This window comes from Ornithorhynchus anatinus, chromosome 2 (genome assembly GCF_004115215.2).
Source record: "Ornithorhynchus anatinus isolate Pmale09 chromosome 2, mOrnAna1.pri.v4, whole genome shotgun sequence".
Classification (NCBI taxonomy): domain Eukaryota; kingdom Metazoa; phylum Chordata; class Mammalia; order Monotremata; family Ornithorhynchidae; genus Ornithorhynchus; species Ornithorhynchus anatinus.
Window position 1 is genome coordinate 3,654,760 of NC_041729.1, and position 18,647 is coordinate 3,673,406.

Sequence of the window (18,647 nt, forward strand, 5' to 3'; positions counted from 1 at the left end):
GGGGTTCTGCGGGAACCCGGGCTCCGCCCTTCCCTTCGCTCGCAATTAAGCTTCCGAGCTCCGCCGATCGGGCGTCTCGGCCAGGAGGAGCCCAGGTTCCAATTCCGGAAAGCATCCCGGGAACGGGAGCGCGTGTCCGACTCGGGGCGGCCGGAGAGCCGTCGCGTCTCCGGCCCTCGTCCGCCGCCCATCACGTGGAGTGAGGCCACCCTTCGGGACGGAACGTCCATCCTTCCACGGTATTCACTGAGGAGCGGCGGGGCTCAGCGGAAGGGGCCCGGGCTTGGGGGTCGGAGGGCGTGGGTTCGAATCCGGGCTCCGCCACTCGTCGGCCGTGCGACCGCGAGCGAGTCGTTCCGCTTCCCCGGGCTTCGGTTCCCTCATCCGGAAAACGGGGATTGACCGTGAGCCTCACGTGGGATGACCCGATGACCCCGTATCTCCCCCGGCGCTTAGGACGGTGCTCTGCACGTAGTAGGCACTTAATACCAACATCATCGTCATTATTACTATTATCACCCCGGCGCTTAGAACAGTGCTCTGCACGTAGCAAGCGCTTAACCAACACCAACATTATTATACCGGTGAAAAAAAGAAATCGATCACGCCCGTCTCCCTCTAAACTGTAAGCGCGTCTACCCACCCTCCGCTCTACTGTGTGCTCCCAAACGCTCAGTACGGTGCTCGGCACGAGGGAAGCACGCGTGACACGGATTTATTAAGCGCCCGCTACGTGTCCGGCACCGCCGGGTCATACGGCTGGTCTCTGTCTGTTGCCGAACTGTCCGTCCCGAGCGCCTGCTACGGTGCTCCGCACGCGCTAAGCGCTCGATAAATACGACTGACTGAATGAATATGCGAAAGTCACCTTAGATACAGCGTCTCTGGCCTCTAAATTCTTCGTGGGTAGGAAATGGGTCGCTTCTGTTACCGTACCGTCCTCTCCCGAGTACTCGGCAGAGCGCCCCGCACACGGCGAGCGCTCGATAAACGCGACCGGCTAGCGGGTCTGCCGATTCTGTCGTGTTATACTCTGGCGAGCGCTTACTACGGGGCCGTGCGGGCAGTAGACGCAGTAGAGAAGGGCAGTAGAGAAGCAGCGTGGCTCAGTGGCAAGAGCACGGGCTTTGGAGTCGGGGCTCACGAGTTCGGATCCCAGCTCGGCCACTCGTCGGCTGTGGGACCGTGGGCGAGTCACTTCACTTCTCTGCGCCTCGGTTCCCTCGTCTGTAAAATGGGGATGAAGACCGTGAGCCCCACGTGGGACGGCCCGATTCCCCTACGTCTACCCCAGCGCTCAGAACAGTGCTCGGCACATACTAAGCGCTTAACGAATACCAGACATTATCATCATTAGACGCTCCAGTGCCGGTGGCTGATTGATTGAGAGGAGAGAGCCCGGGCCCGGGAGTCAGAAGGCGACGGGTTCTGATCCCGGCTCCACCGTCTGTCCGCCGCGTGGCCCCGGGCGAGTCACTTGACTTCTCAGGGCCTCGGTTCCCTCATCTGGGAAACGGGGATGGAGACCGTGAGCCCCACACGGGACGGGGACTGTGTCCGATCCAGCTGGCCCGTATCCGCCCCGGCGCTCGGTACGGCGCCTGGCACGCCGTAGGCGCGGAACGGACGCCGCGGTCATCGTCATCATCGGCTCCAACGGGGGCCCCGGCCGAAGGGGAGGCCAGCGGCAGCCACCTCATCGCCACACGGCAGAGGAGGAAACCGAGGACTCGGGGAGCCCAGGAGACTTCCCTGAATCCCCCGGGGCAGGTGGGAGGAGACTGGAATTAGGACCCGATCTCCCAATTCCCGGTCGCCCACCGTCCTTTCAACTAGGAGACCTGAAATCCGTTCTGTTCGGAAGGACGGGAGAACTCAAACCCGGCGCCGAATCCGGTCCCCCCGACACCGTGATCGGAGATCTGCCGTACACCAACCCTTCTGGTCGGAAAGGCGTCCGCGATTAGAAAAGAAAGAAACGTATCCGTCGATAAACTGATTTAGCAGATAATACACCTCTTTATCGTTAGTATTTCTTACATCCGCAGAGGATCCTTGGCTCACGCTGGAAGTAAGAGGCATATTCCAGTATTCACGGTCCGACTGCAGGCCAGCAGTTTATTACATCATTTATGAAAACATTACATCGCTTATGAGTGTTTTTTCTCGAGTCCCTAGTCGGCCTAAATCAACCGCCGGAGCGGCAGGGTGGCTCCGTGGAAGGAACGCGGGCCTGGGAGTTAGAAGGACCCGGGGTCCGATCCCGGCTCCGCCACTCACCATCCCGGTATCTGTTGATTGCTTACCACGTACTGAACGCCGAGAGGTCGTGGGTTCCGTGGGCGAGTCACTTCGCCTCTCTGGGCCTCAGCAACCTCGCCCGTAAAATGGGCGTTAAGACTGCGAGCCCCACGTGGCACAGCCCGATCACCTTGAATCCTCCCCGGCGCCTAGTGCTCTGCACACAGTAGACACCATCCTCATCGTTACTGCTCTTTATCGCCGTCTCTCTCACCGTCCTCCCGGCGCACCCCAGGTTCGGACCGCAGCTTGCGTTTCTCCTCTCCCTCCGCCGCCTGAGAAACCCCCGCCCGCGGGCGACCGTGAGAGAACCGAAGCCCGACGACTCGGTCAGGCAGAGCTCCCCTCGACGGGAAGGCCGGAGAAACCCGGCCGGCGACACCCTCCCGGCCCACGGCTCCGGCTGTGGGAAAAGGCCGGGCCTCGTCGAGTCGGGTCTTCTGACTCGCCGGGCCCGCGGAGAAGAGGGGACCGTTCCCCGGCCCCGAGGGGCTCACGGTCTTCTTGCCCGTTTTACAGTCGGGGTGACCGAGGCCCGGAGAAGCGAAGTGACTTGCCCGGAGTCCCACGGCCGACAGGCGGCGCAGGCGGGATTTGAACCCACGACCTCCGACTCCCCGGCCCGTGCTCTTTCCCCCGAGCCACGCTGCGTCTCGAGTGGCGGGGCCCGGGAATAGAACCCACGACCTCCGACTCCCCGGCCCGTGCGCGCGCTTTCCCCCGAGCCACGCTGCGTCGCGGGGCCCGGGAACAGAACCCACGACCCCCGACTCCCGAGCCCGGCCTCTTCCCACGAGGCGATGCGACAGTGGCAGCCCACAAGGGACCCGCGGCTCCGGCTGGGCCGGACTCACCGACTCTCGGGTCCTCTCGGCCGGCGCCCCAGGCGACCGACCCCGCCCCGTCTCTCTCTCTCTCTCTCTCTCTCTCGCCGTAGCCGAGTCCGAGACAGATTCAGACCCCGAAGAAACAACCGCCCCCAAATCGATCTGACCGGTCGCAGACCCAAACCGCTTTCCTCCCCCTCCTCCTCTCTCAAGCCCCTAAACCGGCAATGAGGCGAGCTTCGCCGAAGCGGGGGCTCGGTGTCGTCAGATACCGGGAACCCGTTCGCAGTCAGACAGGCAGAGCAGCAGGGAGAGGGGTTTCATTTTGAAAGAACGCCGCGATCAATAAAACTCCGCTCGAGTCTGTCTCGTCGCTCGGGGAAATTCCGCCCGAGTCCGTCTCATCGCCTAACCGCCTCATTTCGGGAGGAGGGCGTGGGTGTCGGATCCAAGACGCCGCGTTTTTCTCCGTCTCGCCCCGGTCCTGAAGCTCGATCAGAGGCGGCGCTTTCCACTATTTTCCTTCCTGGATATTTCATTTAGTTACACCTCTTCATCTCCTCCGCGCCAGATAAAACCGAAATTTCTCCATTAGCCCTCTTCGGGAGACATGCGATCTCAATCCGGGGCTAATACGGCGCTTCGGCCCCTACGGGATCTCTCCGCCGGCCATCCGCTCCGATCGACAGAAGGGGCCCATTTCACTCGACGGCACCGTCGGACCTTCACTCTAGCTCGCAAACACTCTGAGGAACTGGGAAAAGAAAGAAAAACCCAACAGAAAAGGAGCCCGCGACGTCACCGGTCCCCCTCGGAAAGATCGGAGACCGGAAGCTCTTTACGGACGGGGAACGTGACCGTTTATTAATAATAATAACGCTGGCATCTGTCTAAGCGCTTACCGTGTGCAGCGCGCCGTTCTGAGCGCCGGGGCGGATACAGGGTCATCAGGTGGTCCCACGTGAGGCTCCGCAGTTAATCCCCATTTCACGGAGGGGGTCACCGAGGCCCAGAGAAGCGAAGCGACCCGCCCACGGTCGCACGGCTGACAGGCGGCAGGGCCGGAATTCGCACCCAAGCCCGGGCCCTTTCCACCGAGCCGCGCTGCTTCTCGGGCCCGGCAGAGCCCGGGCCCGGGAGTCGGAGGTCATGACGTCTAATCTCCGCTCCGCCACTCGTCCGCAGCGTGACCTCGGACAAGTCACTTCGCTTCTCTGGGCCTCGGTTACCTCGGCCGTGAAACGTGGGGATGGAAATCGGGAGCCCCACGCGGCACAAGGAATGCGTGTCCGACCCGATTATCCCGGATCCACCCCGGTGCTCAGTACAGTGCCCGGCACACGGTAAGCGCCGAACAGATGCCATCGTTATCATCACCGTTCTCCTTCCGCTCCGCCTTGCTGGAGACGACAGGACCGGGAGGTTCTCGGAAATCCCCCCGGCGCCGAGATCCCCCAAGCCCGACTGCCACAGAGGGCCCGAGGCGGAATTCCCGGAAGGCTCGGGAGCCGCATCCCGAGGCCCGGTCGGGGAGGACGTCCGGCCGGCGCGGTCTACCGCCCTCCGACTCCCGCGGGAGGAGACGGCCCCGAGGGAAGGGCGACGGCCCGGCCGGCCGGAGGGAAGCCAGGGCCGATAGCCTCCGGTAAGGAAAACCCGTCCGGGAGGAGCGAGGAGAATTCTCAAAAGCACCGCGTGGAAATGAGTCTGCCCCCGCGAGCCCCCACCGACCCCTGGCGACGTACACCGGGCGGGTCGAAAGGCGCCTCCGGGCTTGAGCGCGGAAACGGGTTAAGTGAATAAACAGAAAGGGCGCCAAGGGACCGATTCGCTCCGCGACTCTGGCCCCCAAACCGGAAGGGCCAAATACGACGGGGGAGATTCACGGTCGGGAGACGGCGGAAAACCGAACCGGTGAACGACACGGGAGAATTTCTTTAAACACTGCTCGTTCGCTAAAACGTCCCATTGGGATCGATCCACATCCGCAAGTGGGAGAGGCTGAAGGACAGGAAAACCACGCACGGAAGGAAGATTTACGCTTTCATTCATCTCGTTCAAATCGGGGGTAAAGGTGAACGGAACCGCCCCCCCCCCCCCCCCCCCCCCGTCCACAGAAAGAGCGCGCGTCACGTTCGGAGCCCCTTCCCCGAACCGACCAGAATTATGACGACAGAAACCTTCGTGATCGATCGACGGCACCCGTCGAGCGCTTACTGCGCGCGGTGTATCGTACCGAGCGCTCGGGAGCGTTCGATGCGGCAGAGTCGGCGGAAACGCTCCCCGCCCACCACGGGCTTACGTCTTAGAGGAGGAGACGGGCACCGGAGGTGGATAAGCAGGTGAGGGACCAGCTCCTCGAGCTGTTCGAGAGACGGAACCGCCGTGCGGCGAGGGACGGAGGGCAGGCTCCCTCTCCAACCTCTCCCTTCCCTGAGAACCGAGCGGCGGCGCAGGGAATCCCGGATCGGGACTCGGAACCCCCCGACGCCGTCACCGCCCCTGAGCCGAGCGTTCAGGAGCGACGAGCTTCAGGCCGTCGGCTAAGAATCGCTTCTCCCCCTCCTTCCGGTCGCCGTCAAACGTCTGGCTCCGCCAGCGAACCGGGCGTGCCGGCGCGACCCCCGCCCCGCGGAGCCCTCCTCCCTCCGGGGGCTCCTCTCCGTGCCCCTCCCCGAAGAGCGGGCCCGGCCCGAGTGGCGGAACGGGGATCTCCCCCCAGACCCTATAAACGACGACAGGATAAGCAAGGAGAGAAGAACTGAAATCAAACAGGCCGTCGGAGGGTGGAGGGTGGGAGAGAAGTCGCGGGGGAGAGAGAGGATAAACCGACCAAACCTACCGTGCAGCTCCTGATGTATCACATCGACCAGGTTCGGCTCGTCACCCCACCAGAATATCCACAGTTCTCTGCAATCCGGTTTGACATCACGGCGCCAGACGCAGAGCAGATTGGCTTGCAAGCAGCGAATGAAACTTAACAGGATGGGGTCGTCCTGGGCTGGGGCCGAAATGATGGGGCCGCACTCCCCGTGCCCGCCAAAATCGTACCTACGCCATTTGATTCCCGTGAGTTCAGCCTAAAAGGGGAGGGAGACAAAAAAAAAAAAAAAATAACAAAAGCACAATTACTTTCCGCCTTCCAACTCTTGAGGTCCCTCGCTCCCCGATCCCTTTCGCCGGGCAGACTCGCTCGCCCCCGCGGCCACGCGCCAAAAGCCGGAGCCCCGTCCCCAACGGCCGGGCGACCCCCTCCGCCCTCACGGCCCGAGGCGGGGGATTCCGCCTCGCGCCCGGACGGGGGGGGGGGGTCCCTTTTCACTCAGCCCCCGAGACGCATCGCGATCTCTGCTAGAGGATTTTTAGTACTACCGCTAAATGATACGTTAATATATCACGATCGTGATAATAACGGTATCTGTTAAGCGATCACCGCGGGCCGGGCGCCGTTCTAAGCTCTCGGGTAGATACGGGATAATCAGGTTGAACGCAGTCCCCGCCCCACAGTCTCAATCCCCATTTCACACAGGAGGGAACTGAGGCGCAGAACGGCGAAGCGACCTCGTCCGTCCGTTCGACCGGATTTATCGAGCGCCTACCACGCGCGGGGCACCGGACCGAGAGCTCGGGAAGTACGGAACGGCAATGCAGGGAGACGGTCCCCGCCCACACGGGCTTACGATCTAGAGGAGGGGAGACAGACATCGAAACGGGGGAGCGGGCGTCGACATAAATAGCATCGTAGCTGCACATATGTACACGTAAGCGGGGCGGGGGGGGGGGGGGGGAGCAAAGGGAGCAGGTGACGCGGAGGGGCGGGGGAGCCGAGGAGGAGGGGGCTTGGTCCGGGAAGGCTCCTTGGAGGTGGCGTGCCTCCGGTGGGGCTTCGAAAGGAGGGGAAGGAGAGTCAGTTGGGTGGACGTGAGGAGGGAGGGCGTTCCGGGCCGGAGGCGGGACGCGGGCCGGGGGTCGACGGCGGGACGGGAGAGGAGGGGGCCCGGTGAGGACGTGAGCGGCGTCCGGGGAGCGGGGCGCGCGCGCGCTGCGATGGAGGAGGAGAGAAGGGAGCTGTGAGGCGGGAGGGGGCGGGGGGTGGGCGGCTCCGACGCCAAGAGCGAGGAGCTTTCGCTTCACACGGAGGTCGAGAGGCAGCCGCTGGAGGTTTCCGAGGAGGGGGGTGACCCGCCCCGAACGTGTCCGTAGAAAGACAATCCGGGCAGCGGAGCGGAGTATGGACTGCGGCGGGAGGTCAGAGAGGAGGCCGACGCGGTCATCCGGGAGGGAGAGGGTGAGAGACCGCACTGACGGATCACACGGCAGACGGGGGGCAAAGCCGGGATGAGAACCCAGGACCTTCCGACTCCCGGGCCCGGGCTCTACCCACCGGGCCGTGCCCCTCCGCTGCGACGGGGGGACGCGGCTACAGACCGTGGGGCGAATCGAGAGGGTCGTCGCCGTCTCCGGTCACCCGTCCGGACGCGCGCGCGCGCGCGCGCTGCCGTTCCGGCAAATCCGGGCCCCTACGGCGGGGGCTCGGTCCGACGCAGACCACGGTCGGGATTCCCGGTTAAGGATGAGAAAAACGACAAAAACACCTCAGTCGAAATGAAACTACTTTTCCTTTCGAATCACTCCTCCCATCTCCGCCCGCCTAGAAATTACACTTCGAATGGTTTTACGTCAGTGGAGCCGTTCACGCTCTCAGAGTGGCGCCTCGCACACGCCGAGGAAGGTTTCTGAATTAACCGTTAATAAAATTAGGACGCGAGGTCACCAGTAGCTATTATCCCCTTAACGCCTAACACGGTCGTTCCCTAATTAAACCCTTGCTCCCCGCTTGAATTTGAATTCTTTCCAAGGGAAACTTGATAGAAATACCATTTGACGGCAGATGGAGGATACGTTTTTAAAAATGGCATCGACGAGCGCTTAGTAAGCGCCGGGGTAGAAACGAGATAACCGAGTTCATTCGTCGGACAGTATTCATCGAGCGCTCGCCGTGTGCGGGGCACCGTACCGAGCGCTCGGAACGTACGGATCGGGAACAGACGGAGCCGGTCCCCGCCCTCCGACGGGCTCACGGTCCGATCGGGGGAGACGGACGGACGGGGACGGTGGCGACAGAGAGAGTCGAGGGGAAGGACGTCTCTTTAAAACGACGGCAAATGAATAGAATCGAGGCGACGTACATCTCATTAACAAAACCAACAGGATGATGGAGAAACGTACGGTCGAGCGGCCGAGCACGGTGCCGAGGGGACGGGACGGGAGAGGGGGAGGAGCGGAGGGAAAGGGGGGAGGAGAGGGTCTGGCTGCGGAGAGGCGAAAGGGGGAGCGGAGGGAGCAGAGGGAAAAAGGGGGGAGCTCAGTGTGGGAAGGCCTCTCGGAGGAGGTGAGCTCTGAGTAGGGTTTCGAAGAGGGGAAGAGAATCCGTTTGGCGGAGGTGAGGGAGGGAGGGAGGGAGGGAGGGAGGGAGGGAGGGCGTCCCGGGACCGCGGGACGGGCGAGAACGGGGGACGGCGAGGAGGCGGGCGGCGGAGGAGCGGAGCGGGCGGGAGAAAGAGAGGAGGGAGGGAGGAGGGGTAGGAGGGGGCGAGGGGATGGCCAGGCCACGCTGACTCTCGATTCAACCTCGGGGCAAAACTACGCGGGCCCGCTGAATCCTCGGCTACCGATTAACGACGTCGCCGACAACGTCGGTATCGGTTAAGCGCCTACTGCGTGCCGAGCGCCGTTCTAGGAGCTGGGTAGATACGGGGTGATCGGGTCGTCCCACGTGAGGCTCACGGTCTCGGTCCCCATTTTCCGGACGAGGTCGCCGAGGCGCAGAGAGGTCAAGTGACTTGCCCAAAGTCACCCGGCCGACAGGCGGCGGAGCCGGGATCAGAACCCACGGCCTCTGACCGCCAAGCCCGGGCTCTTGCCACTGAGCCTCGCCGCTTCCCAGTTTGAGATGCTTCCCACCGACTGAATCTTTGAAAACAGCCACCCACCCTAACGACCGTCAACGCTGAGGGTGAATAAAGCTCACGGATGAAACCGGAGACCCAAACCCCTCGTCTTCCCTCCGTTTCCCTTTTCCGCATTTCCCCCGTCTAAATCAAGAGGGCCCAAGTTGCCAGAGTAGTTTCTGTGCTGAACCGGTTCTGTTTCCTCCCAACGCCAACCCTCTCGCCGCGCCTCCGTCTCGGCTTTTAGGAAGCTCAGCGGACAGGGCACGGGCTGGGGAGTCGCCTGGGTTCTAATCCCGGCTCTGCCACGCGTCGGCTGTGCGACCTTGGGCGAGTCACTTCACTTCTCCGGGCCTCAGTGACCTCGTCTGTGAAATGGGGATTAAGACTGTGAGCCCCACGTGGGGCGGGGACCGTGGCCAACCTGATTAACCCGATAAATACGACTGAACGACTGAAACGAGGACGGGCGAGGGGGGGACGGAAATACTCAACTCTGATTTTACACTTCATTAAAGCCAACACGCTACGAAGTGGATATTTTTTCCCATCTAAGAAAACGCGATAACAGTAATAACGATGTTGGCGTTCGTTAAGCGCTTCCTATGTGCAGAGCACTACTCTAAGCGCTGAGGTCACAGTTAATCCCCATTTTCCAGCTGAGGTCACCGAGGCCCAGAGAAGTGAAGTGACTCGCCCACAGTCACCCGGCTGACGAGTGGCAGAGCCGGGAGTCGAACTCACGCCCTCCGACTCCGAAGCCCCGGGCTCTTTCCACTGAGCCAAAACGTGAAACACGAAGCCTCGAAACCTAAAGGATCTTGAGGGAAAATGAAACTTGAACTACAGTGCGGTAAACACCCATCACCCAGTTTTTTTTTTAAAAAAAAGCAGTTGCCAAACACTCCTACTAATTTCCCCGAACGGAAATATCGAGTTTTCCTTTGCACCCTAATTGAATCTGTTCTTGAGCTAAAGATTTCCTAACACTGTAATAGCTGTGTGGATAGGAACGCACGTAACAGGCAAGCACATTTACGCCAGAGAGAGTGGATTAAGGTTCGAATGACAGCCCGGCGGCTTTTGAATCGCTATACCGGATGAGACCAAAGCAAGAAAGCGCCGTCGTTTTTTAATGGGCCGCGTCGAGCGCTTACTACGTGCTCGGCACTATACTACGCGCTGGAGAAGGTAAGAGACAATCAGGGAAGTCTCTGCCCCGCGTAGGGCCCACGGTCTCGATCCCCATGTTGCGGATGAGGGCACCGAGGCCCAGAGAAGTGAAGCGACTTACCCAAGGTCACCCGGCAGACACGTGGCAGAGCTGGAACGAGAACCCAGGATTTTCTTTTCTTTTTTTTCTTCTTTACAGTAGCATTTTCAGGCGCTCACTGCGAGCCAGCGCCGGGGCCGATACGAGTTAATCAGGCTGGACACAGTCCCCGTCCAGTGTGGGGCTCGCCGTCTATGAGAACGGCCAAAAGTCTCCGCCCGTAAAAGAGTACCGCTTTCGGAAAATTGGAAACGGCGTTCGAAGACGGTTTCGAGACTAGGAGATTTCAAAGGAAACAAACGGAACCCTTGACTGCCCCGCTCCGTTCCTACCTGAAAATGGCCTGGAATGTCATGAGATTCACGGCTTTGAAAGAGACGCTGACTTTGAAAGAAAATCACAAAAACCGCACGGGGGACTAGGAGGAGGCAAAGCGTCGTCCCAGAGAGGGCTAAAATTCTACAAAAGCGCAGAGCCGTATGACGAGCAGTTCCAGAGAGCAACAAATTCCACTCACCTCCTATTGCCGCTCGACTAAAAACCCACACGAGGCTTCTCTTCTGCCTTCCTATGCTTTGGGGAAAATGAGGACCAGGGGGCCTAAATACAGCCCTTCATTCATCTAGAGACACTTACCTCAAGAATAAGAATAATAATAATAATGATAATAATGATAATGTTGGTATTTGTTAAGCGCCTACTGTGCGCGGGGCACCGTTCTAAGCGCTGGGGTAGATACAGGGTCATCGGGTCGTCCCACTTGAGGCTCACAGTTCATCCCCATTTGACAGATGAGGGTACTGAGGCCCAGAGAAGCGAAGCGACTCGCCCACCGTCCCACAGCTGACGAGTGGCACACTTCTCCTCGTGGAAGTTTTAAACCCAGGAGCGAGTGGCTCACTTCCAACAGGGTCTCCCGCACCGGAGCCTCGGCGCCGAGAAGCAGCGTGGCCTAGTGGCTAGAGCCCGGGCCCGGGAGTCGGAGGACCTGGGTTCTTATCCCGGCTCCACTCCGCGTCTGCTGGGTGACCTCGGGCGAGTCATTTCAAGCGCGAAGTTACTGCCGTCGTCCCCGTCCGTCCGTCTCCCCCGATCAGACCGTGAGCCCGTCGAAGGGCAGGGACGGTCTCCATCCGCTGCCGACCTGTCCATTCCAAGCGCTTAGTGCAGTGCTCTGCACATAGTGGGCGCTCGCTAAATACTACTGAATGAATGGATTTCGCTGCGCCTCCGGGATTCGTTACGATTCAGATCTGTAATCGATTTCTCTCCCTTGATGTCTGTCTTCCCCCTCTAGACCTTAGGCTCGTTGTGGGCGGCGGCCGTGTCCGTTTAGTGTCATACCGTACTCTCCCAAGGGCTTCGTACAGCGCACTGCACACGGTGAGCGCTCAACGGATACACCTGAATGAATAAAAGTTCCCTCACCCGCGTACAGCGCTCTGCACGCAGTGAGCGCTCAGTAAATACCGTTGATTGACCGATTTGGAAAACGGGGATTAAAACTGGGAGCCCCGCGTTGGGCGGGGATTGCGTCCAACCTGATTATCTAGTATTCATTCATTCACCCCATCGTATTTATCGCACGCTTACCGTGCGCAGAGCGCCGTACTAGGTACTCGGGGCAGTACGACAATTAAACACCGACATTCCCTGCCCACAACGAGCTTACAATCCGTGGGGGGGGGGGGGGAGATGGCGGGGGAAGACGGACATTAATACAAATAGGTAAAACTACGGATGCGTCCCTAAGTGCTCTGGGGCCGGGAGGGGAGAAAAGCCAGGACAGATCGTGAGAACGATCACCATAACGACGCTATCCGTCAAGCGCTTACTGTGTGCGAAGCACCGTTCTGAGCGCCGGGGTGGATACGAGGTCACCGGGTTGGCCCACGTGGGGCTCACGGGCTTCATCCCCATTTTCCAGGTGAGGTAACGGAGGCACAGAGAAGTGGGGCGGCTCGCCCGAGGTCACACGGCTGACAGGCGGCGGAGCCGGGATTAGAACGCACGACCTCCAACTCCCAGGCTCACGCTCTTTCCACTGAGCCACGCTGCTTCTCTTAGAGTATCTGAGCGGCAACGACCCCGGTGCTCAGTGCGGTGTCCGGCACCCGGTAAGTGTCGAACAAATACCATTCGAAACAACAACAACAAAAAAAGCCGGCAACAGCAGCCGGCCTATCCATCAGAGGCAGTTGCCCGTCCTGAGCGCCCCGGAGCGGATCACGGGTCCGACATTCCCGGGGAACCTCCGGGAGGGAAAGCTGGAATGGGATCACCGCCTCATCACTATCCTGGTACTCAATAATAATAATAATAATAACGTCGGTACCCGTTAAGCGCTTACTACGCGCCGAGCACCGTTCTAAGCGCCCGGGGGGAGACGCGGGGTCAACGGGTTGGTCCCACGTGAGGCTCACGGTCTTCCTCCCCATTTTACCGATGAGGTCACTGAGGCCCAGAGAGGTGAAGTGACTTGCCCGCCGTCGCACGGCCGCCGAGTGGCAGGGCCGGGATTCGAACCCATGACCTCCTCCTCACTTCGTGCCACGCACTCTCCTAAGTACCGGGGTAGGAACGAGTTGATTAAGGCGGGCACAGTTCCTGTCCCACACGGGGCTCGCACGCCCAGTCTCCGTTTTCCCGACGAGGTCGCCGAGGCCCAGAGAAGTGAAGTGACTCGCCCGAGGTCCCACAGCAGATAGATGGCAGAGCCGGCATTAGAACCCAGGTCCCTATGACTCCCAGGTCGGTGCTCCTCAGTCGTTCATTCATTCAATCGCATTTACTGAGCGCTTTCTGTGGGCGGAGCACTGTATTAAGCGCTTGGAAAGAACAATTCGGCGACAGGGAGAGACGATCCCTGCCCACGCCGGGCTACCATTCACTCATCCGATCGTATTTACTGAGCGCTCACTACGCGCGGAGCACTGGCCCGAGCGCTTGGAACGGACAGTGCGGCACCAGAGAGAGACCGCCCCCGCCCGACGACGGGCTCACGGTCTAAGGCTAGAAGGGGGGAGACAGACGGCTAGACAAGTAAACGGGCATCGATATAAACGAACAGAATCACAGCTGTGTGCGCGTCAAAACAAGTCAACGGGCAGGCCAGGTCGCTCCTCTAACGGGGCGAGGGGGAGACAAATTCCCCACTTGCGAAAAAGGAAAAAGGAAAAAGGGAACAAATACAAACGGTCCACACAGCGGGGCAAACGAATACCCCGCTTTTTCTGTTATTTGTCGCGCCAGCGGGGGAGCTAAGACGGTCGGATCGCCTGGCCCGACAAGGTGAAGCGGCGCGGCTCAGCGGAAGGAGCCCGGGCTTGGGGGTCGGGGGTCGGGGGTTCGAATCCCGGCTCCGCCGCTCGTCGGCCGTGTGACCGCGGGCGGGTCAGCCGACCGCTCCGTGCCTCGGTGACCTCATCTGGAAAACGGGGACGAAGACCGCGAGCCTCCCGTGGGACGACCCGATGGCCCCGTATCACCCCCGGCGCTCAGGACGGCGCTCCGAACCGTAGTAAGGGCGTAACGGTGAGCGCTTAACCAGCACCGACACGATTACTATCATTATTCTTTCGACAGTATTTACCGAGCGCTCACTACGCGCAGGGCGCTGTACTGAGCGCTCGGAATGGCCAATTCGGCAACGGACAGAGACGATCCCCGCCCGCTGACGGGCTCGCAGGCTAATCACGGGCTTTCGGTCTGATCGAGTTATCGTTAGTAAGGCCGGGAAATCGATACAGGGGTGAGGCCTTCTGGAAGGAGTGCCCATCGAGGAGCGAGATCGGAAGACGGAGGACGGACGGAGCGGGACCAAGTGATTCTGTGTTTTGTTTTTAAGGGTACTGGGTGAGCGCTTACTACGCGCCAGGCACTGGACTAAGCGCTGGGGGGGGGATACAAGCAAACCGGGTGGGACGCGGTCCCGGCCCCAACACGGTCCGTGACCCTGGGGTGATGGGGAGAGAGCCCGGCCACTGGGTGGGCAGGGGCGCCGTAATAAGTACCCCGAGAAGGCTACGCCCTATTTCCTCTTCTCCCACTCCCTTCTGCCTCATCCCGGCCCTGCCGCTCGTCAGCTGTGTGACCGTGGGCGAGTCGCCTCGCTTCTCTGGGCCTCAGTTCCCTCATCTGTCCAATGGGGACGAAGACCGCGGGCCTCACGTGGGACGACCCGACGACCCCGCACCTCCCCCGGCGCTTAGAACGGTGCTCTGCGCATAGTGAGCGCTTAACAGATACCAACCCTGTTATCCTTTCGCTTGGATTTGAAGCCCGTATTCCCCCCGACCTCAGCCCCGCAGCTCCTCCGTTCAGAGCCGTAACCGTGAGCCCGTCGACGGGCAGGGGCCGTCTCCGTCGCCGAACTGTCCGCTCCGAGCGCTTAGTACGGTGCTCTGCACGTGGTAAGCGCTCAACGGACACTACCGAATGAACGGACGAACCCATTTATTCGTATCAACGTCCGTCTCCCTCTCCAGACCGTAAGCTCCCTGTGGGCGGGGAACGGGCCGGCCGACTCCGCCGTACTGCACTTTCCCAGGCGCTCAGTACGGTCCACTGCACACGGTAAGCCCTCAGTTAATGCCCCCGATCGACTGGCGGCGGTGATATCACCGGTAACGGTCACGGCAGCAGAGGCGGCCGTAATACGGGAAGCCGCGTGGCCTGCCGGATAGAGCCCGGGCCCGGGAGTCAGGAGGCCACGAGTTCTAATCCCGGTTCCGCCGCCCGCCCGCTGGGCGGCCTCGGACGAGTCACCTCCCTTCTCTGGGCCTCAGTTATCCCATCTGTAAAACGGGGATTAAGGCCGTGAGCCTCAACGGGGACAGAGACCGTTTCCAACCCGATTCCCTTTTTATCCACCCCGAAGCTTAGCGCGGAGCTTGGCGCGTACCACCATAATTATCAGTTCCCCGAGGTCGGGAATCGTCCCTTCCCCCCGCCGCCCCTTCCCCAGCGGGCGACAGCGCGCTCGGCAAACCGCGGGTATGAATAAACGCTGGGGAGGACGGGGAGGGCGAGGCCCGAGGTCACTTCAAGGCCACTCCGCCGTGGCCCCCGACCGCGCGGAGGTCCCAGAAGAACTTCCAGACAGGCGGAGGGCACGATCCGACTGCTCCCCCGAGTCCAGCTGGACTCGGCGGACTGGGATGACGCACCAGCTCCCGACCGCGGCTCGGTGGGGAGGGGAGAGCCGGGGCTCGGGAGTCGGAGGCCGCGGGTTCTGATCCCGGCTCCGCCGCCCGCCGGCCGGGTGACTCCGGGCGAGTCACTTCGCTGCTCTGGGCCTCCGTTTACCTCATCTGTAAAATGGGGATTACAACCGTGAGCCCCGCGTGGGACAACCCGATCGCCCCGTATCCCCCCCCGGCACTCAGAACAGTGCTTTGCACATAGTGGGCGCTTAATTGCCGACATTTTTTTTTTTTTTTTTCCTTTAGCTACCCGAGCGATTCAGAGCCTGTAAATTCAGGGGAAGCCTCTTGGAGAGGTAACGGCCACTAACCGGGGCAGAGGAATTCTCCGTGAGCGTACGCCGCTCTCCTCACTGAGCACCACGGTCCTTCCGCATCAGCGCGGCTCGGCGGCAAGAACCCGGGCCTGGGGGTCAGGGGTCGCGGGTTCGAGTCCCGGCTCCGCCACGCGTTAGCCGGGTGACGCGAGGCAAAGTCACTTCACTTCTCTGGGCCTCAGCCCAGAGAATGACGACGACGGTAATGTCGACGTCTGTTGAGCGCTCGCTACGCGCAGGACACCGTTCTGAGCGCCGGGGGAGATGCGGGGTCATCGGGTCGTCCCACGTGAGGCTCCCGGCCGATCCCCATTTTACAGGTGAGGTAACGGGGGCACGGAGGAGTGAGGTGACTTGCCCACGGTCACACAGGCCCCAAGGCCGGGCTCTTTCCGCTGAGCCACGCTACGAAGACCGTGAGCCCCACGTGGGACGACCCGATGGCCTTCTATCCCCCCCGGCGCTTAGAGCGGTGCTTGGCTCACAGTAGGCGCTTAACGAATACCATCGTCATTATCGTCGCCTCGTGAGGGGCGGCACGGCACGGAGGCTAGAGCCCGGGCCCGGGAGACTGGAGGTCACGGGTCCCAATCCCGGCTCCGCCGCCTGTCTGCTGCGTGACCTCGGGCAGGTCACTTAGCAGCTCCGGGCCTCAGCCACCTCGTCCGTAAAACGGGGATTGAGACCGTGAGTCCCACGCGAGACCGGGGACCGCGTCCGGTCCGATTCGCCCGGAACCCCTCCGGCGCTTAGTACGGCGCCTGGCACGTGGTAAGCGCTCACCAGACGCCATAATCATCATCGTTACCATTATTAACGTCTCCTTGACACCCCACGCCACTCACCCGGCGGGCAACGGATCGATCTAAAAGCGGTACGGCCCAGTGGAAAGAGCCCGGGACCGGGAGTCGGAAGGACCCCGCCGTCCGTCTACGGCGTCACCTTTTCCGACTCACTTTATTTCTCTCGCCCTCAATTCCCTCATCCGGAACGAGGGGATTGAGACGGTGAGCCCGACGCGGGACGTGGACCGTGGCCCGTGAGCTCACCGGGCGGGCGGCGTGACTGTTTCTTGCTGTACCGTCCTCTCCCAAGCGCTCGGTACAGCGCCCCGCATCCAGTGAGCGCTCGCTAAATGCGACCGAGTGAATAAATGACGGCGTCCAGTCCAATTACCTCCTACCCGGCACTCGGTACAGTACCTAGCACAACTAATATCGCCGAAAAAATCAGGGAAGGCCCCCTGGAGGTGCGACCTCGGAAGACCCTCGGAGATGGGGAGGGCAGAGGCCCGCCCCGGGGGGGGGGGGGGGGGAGAGGAAGGGTCAAGGGGAAGGAGAAACGGGAACAAGGGGTCGTCGGCGAGAGAGACAAGAACGAAGCCCGGTGAACACATTCAGCCGTCACAAGGGGTAACTTTCACTGACAGATCTCCTTCCCGCACGTCATCCGACCGATCGCTTTTACCGGGCACTTTCTCCGTGCGGGACGCTGTGCCGGGCGCCTGGGAATCCCCCGCTGAATTCCACGTCACTACAGACCCGCACGCCGACACCACCGTTCTCCGGTCACGCTCCCCGTCGCCGGCCCTCGGCGTCGCCATCACGTCCGACTCCCCCACCCTCTCCCTCTCAATCTCCGTCCGTCGCCGGGTCCGGTGGGCTCTTCCGCCTCAACATTCCCAGGATCCATCCTTCCCCCTGGGTCCACAGCGATCCAGGCCCCCGTCAAGTCCAGTCGGGACCAAAAGCATCATCCTCGCCGCTGACCTCTGCTCCGTACTCCACTCCGCCGCCCGCATCCTTCTTTTAAAGGGTCAAAACCGTCTCCGCGTCGCGGGAAAACCGTCGACAGTTACCCTCAAGGCCCTCGGTCGACTCCCCCCCGGCCGGTTCGCCTCATTCTTCTCCTTCCACACCTTCCCTAAACGCTTCGCTCTGCAGTCGGCCGTATTTACTGAGCACTTACTGTGCGCGGAGCACCTGGGAGGGCACACTACATCAGAGAAGCGGCACGGCCCAGCGGCGAGGGCACGGGCTTGGGAGTCAGAGGGCGTGGATTCGAAACCCGATTCTGACGCCTTTCTGCTGTGTGACCTTGGGCAGGTCGTTTCTCGGTGCCTCGGTCCCCTCATCCGTAAAACGGACATACGCACGTATACCACGGAGTATACTGCCTGATACCAATAATCATCGCAGTCCCCGTTAAGCACTCTGGGCCGGGCACTGTACTGGAGAAGCAGCGTGGCTCGGCTTTGGAAAGAGCACGGGCTTTGGAGTCGGGGCTCATGAGTTCGAATCCCAGCTCGGCCACTCGTCGGCTGTGGGACCGTGGGCGAGTCACTTCACTTCTCCGGGCCTCGGTTCCCTCGTCTGTAAAATGGGGATCAAGACCGTGAGCCCCACGTGGGACGACCCGATTCCCCTACGTCTACCCCGGCGCTCAGAACAGTGCTCGGCACATAGTAAGCGCTTAACAGATACCGACGTTACTATTATTATTACTAAGTGGCCTTCCCAGACTGAGCCCCCATGTTCCTCTCCTCCTCCTCCTCCTCCTCCCTTCCCCGTCGCCCCGACTCCCTCCCTCCGCTCTACGTCCTTCCCCTCCCACAGCCCCCGTCCCTTGGCGGCCGTGTGACCGTGGGCGGGTCACTTAACTTCTCTGGGCCTCGGTTCCCTCATCTGTAAAATGGGGATGAACCGTGGGCCTCACGTGGGACGACCTGATTTCCCTGTATCTCCCCCCGGCGCTTAGAACGGTGCTCTGCACAC

At 61.3% G+C, this 18,647-nt stretch overlaps 1 protein-coding gene across 1 annotated transcript in view; it reads right to left on the reverse strand.

Annotated features, from left to right (window-relative positions):
- MED13L (mediator complex subunit 13L) overlaps positions 1-18,647 on the reverse strand; it is a 304,408-nt gene that overhangs the window by 260,066 nt on the left and 25,695 nt on the right. Inside the window, exon 2 of the mRNA XM_029051175.2 lies at positions 5,971-6,208. Within this exon, the coding sequence (XP_028907008.1) occupies positions 5,971-6,208 (238 nt within the window). The remainder of the gene's footprint in view (positions 1-5,970; positions 6,209-18,647) is intronic.